General features: G+C 44.2%; 1 protein-coding gene across 1 annotated transcript in view; it reads right to left on the bottom strand.

Annotated features, from left to right (window-relative positions):
* Positions 1 to 200: 200 nt before the first annotated feature.
* LOC109938303 (zinc-binding protein A33-like) overlaps positions 201 to 8,510 on the bottom strand; it is a 246,902-nt gene continuing 238,592 nt past the window's right edge. Inside the window, exons 4-6 of the mRNA XM_048616561.1 lie at positions 6,053 to 6,079; positions 5,843 to 5,958; positions 201 to 937 (exon numbers count right to left, since the gene is read on the bottom strand). Of these exons, the coding sequence (XP_048472518.1) occupies positions 318 to 937; positions 5,843 to 5,958; positions 6,053 to 6,079 (763 nt within the window). The 3' untranslated portion in view covers positions 201 to 317. The remainder of the gene's footprint in view (positions 938 to 5,842; positions 5,959 to 6,052; positions 6,080 to 8,510) is intronic.

Raw genomic sequence — 8,510 nt, 5'->3', positions numbered from 1 at the left:
CTGTTCCTATGTTTCCCTGTATCAATTAATGGCAATTGTACCCCGTCAACACTGAATCCAAGAACTGATTGGTTGTTCTAAAATAAAATGAGGTTAAATTATCATGTGATGGATAAAACAGAATTGATATTATTCATTGACATTCATGGAATCATGTTGTGCAGGAGGCCATTTGGCCCATCAAATCCCTTTGAAAGATCTATCCAATTGGTCCCACTTCCTTTCTCCTATTGCCCTGGAAATGGTTCATCTTCAAGCACTTACCCAATTCCTCTTTGGAAGTTACAAAAGATTTTCCTAGACTTTCTGGGTATTTATCAGTGATGTTTTGATATTTTTAGGACTTCTTTGCAACTGTTTTGTTTCAAAATAGGGACAAAACCCTCACCTTCCTGGATTGCAACTGTCCGGGGACAGATCTTCAAGGAGTCTGTGTTTTTACCCCCATCAGCGAGTGAAGAACTGAAGAAGGGATAGAGTTTCTTAGTGAATGTCCCAGTGAAAGTATAAATGTGGGTCTTGTTCTCTGAGTTATAAAAGGACACCTTTCCTCTCTCATAATCCAGACAGACTTGAATCTTTTTCACGTTAACACCAGGCTCTGAGCATTTTGATGATGTGTCACCAGCCCTGTTCTTATTACCATCTTTCAGCTTCACTGACCAGCATCCATTTCCTGGAATTAAGCTGAACATCTCCTTCCTGTTGATGGACTCATTGACTACACCCACTGTCCACTCTGTCTGGTTCCCCACCTCCACCTCCCAGGAATGTTTGCCTGATGTGAATCCCTCCGATACCAGGACATGGACACAACGAACAAATCTCTCTGGATTTCTGGGAAGCTGCTGCTGTTTCCCATTACAACTCACGGTGCTCAGATCCTCAGACGGGAGAAGGTCAGGATGGGCTGTATTAGGGTCCAAGGTGATTGGAACTGGGAACAGACAGACATTGATAAAATGTTAATCACACTCACTGTAACTTTCCCAGCGATTGGGAAAATCAACAATGAACCAAGATTTCCTGGAGAAGAAATTGAGAAAGAACAGAAAGAACAGGGGATAAGGGAAGCCTCAGCTGGGGGAAAGTTTTAACTGATGGGCACACTCTGCAGTGAGGATGGGAAAGCCCTATTGCAGGGGGGTGGAGAGAGGGGTCCCCTGATTAATTTGTGTTCTTCTGTACCAGAACTCCCCTGGATTCTGGGAGAGACAGAGTAAAAATTGAAGTGAGACAGTATTTCCACGAAGGAGTAGGAGATGAGAGTGTGCATGCATGAGAGACAGTGTATGTAAAATAGAGACACAGAATGATGGAAAGTGTGTGAAAAAGATGGTGTCTTAGAGAGAATACATGCATACCTGTGAGACACAGTGTGTGGCAAAGAGAGAGAATGGTGCACAGTGTGTGTATGCAATTAAAAGCGAGATATGGAGTAGACTGTGGAGTGAATTTATCAGCCACCTCAGATCCCATGGAACCAGAGTGGAAGCAAGTCACAAGAACAGAACAAGAAGCCATTCCTGATCCCAGTGAGGCTGGGGGCTAAACGGAGGAAGAATGTACAGTCAGAACCAAACAGAGTGTGTGAGAGAGTCAGTACAAACCGAACTTAGGTGACACATAAAAAATGACGTGTGTGTGTGTGTGTGTGTGTGTGTGTGTGTATGCATGGGTGTGTGTGTGGGTGTATATATGAGCGTGTGGGTGTGTATGTGTGTCTCTGTGTACATGTGTGGGTGTGTCTGTGTAGGCACGTGTGTGGGTGTGTGTTTGTATGGGGGTGTGTGTGTGCCTCTGTGTGCATGTGTGGGTGTCTCTGTGTGCATGTGTGGGTGTGTGCCTGTGTGCGTGTGTGGGTGTGTGTGTATCGGTGTTTGCGTGGGTGTGTGTGTGCGTGTGTGTGTGCGTGTGTGTGTGTGTGTGTGTTGCTTAGTAATGCTCTTGCCCTAATCTACTTTGCTCAATGATTTCCAAAGACAGTGTCGTTCACTAGCATTACAGTACATTTTACGTACAACTATGAAACGTATCAGGGTGATATTTCCATACTTACACAGCTTTGAGGATTGGATCTTACCACTTGGGTTCCTTACTCCAAAATATTCTTGGCAAAACAATTCAGCAGCATACATCTGCAGCTCGCATGGTTCAAAATCAGAATTGAAAGTGGGGGAAATATTCAGCAAGTCTGGCTTCCTGAATGCTCCTAGTCATTTCTGGGAATTTGTGTATCACATTGTATTTGATCGAGAACAACATGAGCCGAGAAAAGGGCCCTGACTATTATAGAAGCACTACCCATACATAGTTGACCAAACACATAATTATTATGTTTACAGAAATTCATCATTGCCGAACGGATATTTGTGCAGACTTCAACATCATGTCAGTCTGGTTTTGGACATGATTAAATGTTGATATCTTGAACCAATGGACTTCCCTCCATCAGAAGGTCAGAAGTGGGAATGTTCACTGATGATTGCACAATGTCCAGCACCATTCCTAACTCCTCAGATACTAAAGAAGTCCATGTTCAAATGCAGCAAGATCTGGACAATATCCAGGCTTGGGCTGAAAAGTGGCAAATAACATTTGTGCCAAACAAATGTCAGGCAACAACCATCTCTAGTAACACACAATCTAACCACTGTGCCTTTACCTCCAGCCAGAAAATCAACTGGATCAGCCATATAAATACAGTGGTCACCATGGCAGATCAGAGGCTAGGAATCCCGCAGCAGGTTAAGTCCCTGGATGCTCAATGACATTATCATCACTGAATCCCTTGTATAAACATCAATTGACGAAAAACGAAATTGGGCCAGCTGTATAAATACAGCGATCACAAGAACAGGTTAGGAATTCTGTGATGAGTAATTTATTTCCTGATTTCTTAAAGTCTGTCCACTATGTACAAGGCACAAGTCAACAGTGTAATGGAATATTCCGCACTTGTCTGAATGAGTGCAGCTCCAACAACACTCAAGAAGCTTGATGCCATCCAGGACAATGCATTTCAGTTGACTGGCAGTACTTTCAACATTCGCTCCCTTTGACACCAATGCTCAGTAACAGCAGTGTATACTATCTAGTAAGATGCACTGCAGAAATTCACCAACTCTGCTTAGACAGTACCTTCCAAACCCATAACTACTTCCATCCAGGGGAGAATAAGGGTGGCAGATGTATAGGAACACCACGATCTCTAAGTTCCCCATCAAACCACTCACCATCCTGCCTGGAAATATATTGCCATTCCTTCACTGTCACCAAAACCTTTTAAGATGTGTTCTTGAATTTTGCAGCCAAAATTTTAAAGTATTTGTCTCATTTGTTACGGTTCTTTCCTGAGTCTAGTAGTAGCTTAAAGTGATTGTTCATATTGAGATAACTAGTTAAATTTTTAAGCATTCAGATGAAGATAAATTATGGACAGAAACATTGTGTTTTGATTGACTTAAGGATCTTTTAGGTGCAAAGAATAAACAAAGAACAAAGAAAATTACAGCACAGGAACAGACCCTTCAGCCCTCCAAGCCTGCACCGAACCAGATCCTCTATCTAAACCTGTTGCCTATTTTCCAAGGATCTGTATCCCTCTGCTCCCTGCCCATTCATGTATCTGTCTGGATACATCTTAAATGCAACTATCGTGCCCGCCTCTACCACCTCCACTGGCAACGCGTTCCAGGCACCCACTACCCTCTGCGTAAAGAACTTTCCACGCATATCTCCCTTAAACTTTTCCCCTCTCACCTTGAAATCATGACCCCTAGTAATGGAGTCCCCCGTTCTGGGAAAAAGCTTCTTGCTATCCACCCTGTCTATACCTCTCATGATTTTGTAGACCTCAATCAGGTCCCCCCTCAACCTCCGTCTTTCTAATGTAAATAATCCTAATCTACTCAAACTCTCTTCATAGCTAGCGCCCTCCATACTAGGCAACATCCTGGTGAACCTCCTCTGCACCCTCTCCAAAGCATCCACATCCTTTTGGTAATGTGGCGACCAGAACTGTACACAGTATTCCAAATGTGGTCGAACCAAAGTCCTATACAACTGTAACATGACCTGCCAACTCTTGTACTCAATACCCTGTCCAATGAATGAAAGCATGCCATATGCCTTCTTCACCACTCTATCGACCTGCGTTGCCACCTTCAGGGTTCAATGGACCTGAACACCCAGATCTCTCTGTCCATCAATTTTCCCCAGGGCTTTTCCATTTACTGTATAGTTTGCTCTTGAATTGGATCTTCCAAAATGCATCACCTCGCATTTGCCTGGATTGAGCTCCATGTGCCATTTCTCCACCCAACTCTCCGATCTATCTATATTCTGCTGCATTCCCCGACAGTCCCCTTCACTATCTGCTACTCCACCAATCTTAGTGTCATCTGCAAACTTGCTAATCAGACCATCTATACCTTCCTCCAGATCATTTATGTATATCACAAACAACAGTGGTCCCAACACGGATCCCTGTAGAACACCACTGGTCACAGTTCTCCATTTTAAGAAACTCCCTTCCACTACAACTCACTGTCTCCTGTTGCCCAGCCAGTTCTCTATCCATCTAGCTAGTACACCCTGGACCCCATGCGACTGCAAGTGTCATGTTCAATCTTGTGGGTCTACCTACAGCACATGGACTGCAGTGCTTCAAGAAGGCAGCTCACCACCACTTTCTCAATGGCAACTAGGAATGTCCATGTCCCACAAGTAAAGGTAAAAAAATGTTTTGTAATCCCTTCCAGTCACTGTCTGAATAATCCAATGGTCAAGCTGTAATTAAATAAACATATTTGGATTTAAAATTCAGTATGTGTGGAAAACAACTGCCCCTTCAGATAACAAGAGACAACATTAATCCAGATATCATATTAGATAAGTAAAGGGAAAAAAAGATTACCAGGTCTGAGGATTGTTTCAGTTTGAATGGAGATGTTGTCAAGAACAATATGATTTCATTGAATGTACTTCTCTTTGATGAAGCATGGATTTGGTCAAATTTAAATGATTCTGTGAAACACATGGTCTAACATTACAATGATACTCAGTCACATCTGGGTTGATATCCTTGACATCGGAAACTAGGATATTAATGCACATGAATACAGTTGAGGTATCATTGTTTATCACTCAGTTAACTTAGTTCAGTGCCCACAGTGGAAGATAAATCATGGGTCAATCTGGTCCCAGCAAATATTACCATCCATAACATTTAATGAGTTTATTTTCAAGCAATTAACTCATTGCTTTAGAAAATAGCTTTCCATCTCTACTTCCTATGTCCCTGGTCTCTAGTATTACTGAAGATGTGGGGCATTGGACATATAAAAGGTTTGATTTCCAAATTTTACCAGTCACTGTTTGATCATGAGCTTTCAGAAAACCAGCCTCCTGTAAAAGTAGCACCTTGTTGCAGTTTTCAAACGTACCTCCATCCTGGCTCTTATATTTTGGACCCACCCACTCTCACCTAAAGCTGATTCCCTACTTGGATGGGAAATAGAATCGGCTATGACTCCTAATATGGAAATCCATAAGACTTCTGGATTTAGGAAGGGGTTAGGGACATATCCATGGGATAGGTAGAAGTTCATAAGATCCCTCATTCCAAAAGTAACTGCTTTGGAAATTCTGGGCCTGGCTCATTATTTGGAAAAATAACTGTGGCGAAAGGAAATGCCTAATGTATTTTCATAGAAAATTGACTGAAATGAAATCTCATCAGTTACAAAGACAATTAAATATTTACTATAAAAAGACAGCTCCCTTCTCCTCAATATCGTAAGAATTGTTGAATAGCTGGTGTCAGGAAACGCACACCCACCTGTATTAATCACTGTCAGTATTTTCTTCCACACTCTGTACTGCAGGGATCCAATGTACTTGCCCACATTTATTAAAGGATAAGCCTTCTGTGGTCCTGGGAGAGTTTGCTTCACTCTGAAACAGTAGATAAAGATCAGTGTTGGATCATTCCAGGGTGAGAGAGGAATAATGAGAGAAAAAAACTCAAATCAAGAGTGTAAAATTATGCCTTTCCTTAGATTCCAGAATTTTCCGTGGAACAAGAAGGGCAATTAATTTTTTGTGGTTAGAAGACATTTTATTATACAGATGTAACAGAATGGGTTGCATAAAAACAGTACATTTTAATTAATTTGCTTGGTTTCCACATATACACTTTATTCCCTTTGGGGGACAGTAGGAAGGATTTGCAGATGGATCATTAACTTAATGAATTGCATCTCGAATGTTCCTTCGATGTCCAAAAAATGCTGTTGTGGAATTGAGTCCAGACCTTTCAACTTAAAGACAGAAGGTGGAATCCCACAAGGACCTGAAAGATGTGGGTATCGTCTGAATATGTGGATGATAAAAGCAATAAGTCCGGCGAGGCCCATTCTGATTTTGACAGCAATGTGCACCATCGTTTTGCTTTGCAAGATGCTGATTGACAGGGAGTAATGCTTGCTAAACACCTTTCTTCATGGCACAACTCATTCATATTCAGTCTCGTATGTGACCAAACACACCAAACAAGCTCAATGTCAGAAGCAAGAGACAACGAAACCTGAACAAGCACTTGGTGGATTTGTCTCACCATTTGTTCTGACATGTGGCACCAACATTTCATGGCACTCTTCATAGGCACCGGCATACTCTACATCCATGGGCATTGGCATCTGACATATGGCAGTCTCTAAGAACCCTCCTGTCATATCTCCGATGCACTTGTATGACGGTTCAATACTCAATGATACACCTCAGGCTGCACTGGTAACTCTCATTGTAATGCTGGAGCAAGGGCACTGTGTATTCAAGGACACACACCCAACTGGACCAGGCTACATTTCCAGGCTTTTTGCTCACTGCCACAATTCTTACTCACTCTTTGCCTACCCTGGATACTCACAACATCCCTCCCTTGTATTCCCTCACCTTGCCCCTTGGTGCAACACCCCTCAGCTAGAGATATCACGCTCATATTACTGCTGTCTTCCCATGCTGCTTAGCCCAGACACGAATCCCAGAAGCTTGTCACAGTTGCCAGCAGGCCTCAGCTAGGTCAAGGGACAATAGCCTTTGGTCAGGTGACCCTGTCACAGAAGGTCAAGTCTGCAATATCAGGCCAAGCCCTGTCCAGGGATGGTTACCATCAGAATTCTCTCCTCATTACGAGTGAGGAGCTGAATGACGGGCAGCCTACCAGCCATCTTAACTCTTTGTCCCCCGCTGTGGGCTGTTTTACCTCTTCAAATGAGAGAGAGGCAGGTATTACAGGAGATGACAGGTATTACTATTGCTCCAGGTAGATGGTGTCCCAAGCAAGTGAGTAGGCAGCACAGTTGGCTTACAGACTTAGTGGCATCGGGGTCTGGGTTGGATGAGGGTGAGTAGGGAAGATGTTGCAGGCAATAGTGAGAAAGGTAGAGCATGAGTCTTGATGGGAGGTAGGTGCAGTAGCAAAGATAGTGAGTGTGAGGCATCGTACTTACACTGGCAGAATGGTGGCAGAGTGAAGAAGGTCATTGACCATTTTTTTACCACGCTGGCATTCCTCCAGACAACTGAGACCACACTGACCCATGTGGCAACCTCGATATAGACTGGGCATGGTCTGGTGTGGGGGCCTCCACTGCTGGTCCTGGGGGAGGAGGTATCCCACTTGTGTACCAGCCCCTCCAGGGCAGTGATTTCCTTCACCCTTCCATGCCAATGTATATTTCAGCAAGTGTACAAGGCAGCCGCAGATGGATAGTGCTTGTCTGGGTGCACAACGGCCTTTTAAGATAACACGGGTACAAGTGATGTTGTTGCATTTCAGATATCTGCCAGTAGTTTTGGGAATTGTGCTTGGTAAATCAGACATGAGAGATACCACAGGGGCAGAATAAGTAATTAATGAGGAGACAACAAGGTGCAGGGCTGGATGAACACAGCAGGCCAAGCAGCATCATAGGAGCAGAGAGGCTGACGTTTCGGGCCTAGACCCTTCATCAGAAAAGGGGGAGGGGAAGGGGGTTTTGAAATAAATAGGGAGAGAGTGGGAGGCGGATAGAAGAGGGATAGAGGAGAGGATAGGTGGAGAGGAAACAAACAGGTCGAAGAGGCGGGGATGGGGCCAGGAAAGGTGAGTGTAGGTAGGGAGTTAGGAAGGGGATAGGTCAGTCCAGGGAGGACGGACAGGTCAAGGGGGCGGGATGAGGTTGGTCGGTAGGAGATGGAGGTGCGGCTTGAGGTGGGAGGAGGGGATAGGTGGGAGGAAGAACAGGTTAGGGAGGCAGGGACGAGCTGGACTGGTTTTGGGATGCGGTAGGGGGAGGGGAGATTTTGAAACTTGTGAAATCCACATTGATACCATTGGGCTGCAGGGTTCCCAAGCGGAATATGAGTTGCTGTTCCTGCAACCTTCGGGTGGCATCGTTGTGGCACTGCAGGAGGCCCAGGATGGACATGTCGTCTGAGGAATGGGAGGGGGAGTTGAAATGGTT

Source organism: Rhincodon typus, chromosome 35, assembly GCF_021869965.1.
Source record: "Rhincodon typus isolate 14 chromosome 35, sRhiTyp1.1, whole genome shotgun sequence".
Classification (NCBI taxonomy): Eukaryota; Metazoa; Chordata; class Chondrichthyes; order Orectolobiformes; family Rhincodontidae; genus Rhincodon; species Rhincodon typus.
This window is presented reverse-complemented; position numbering and strand designations above follow the sequence as displayed.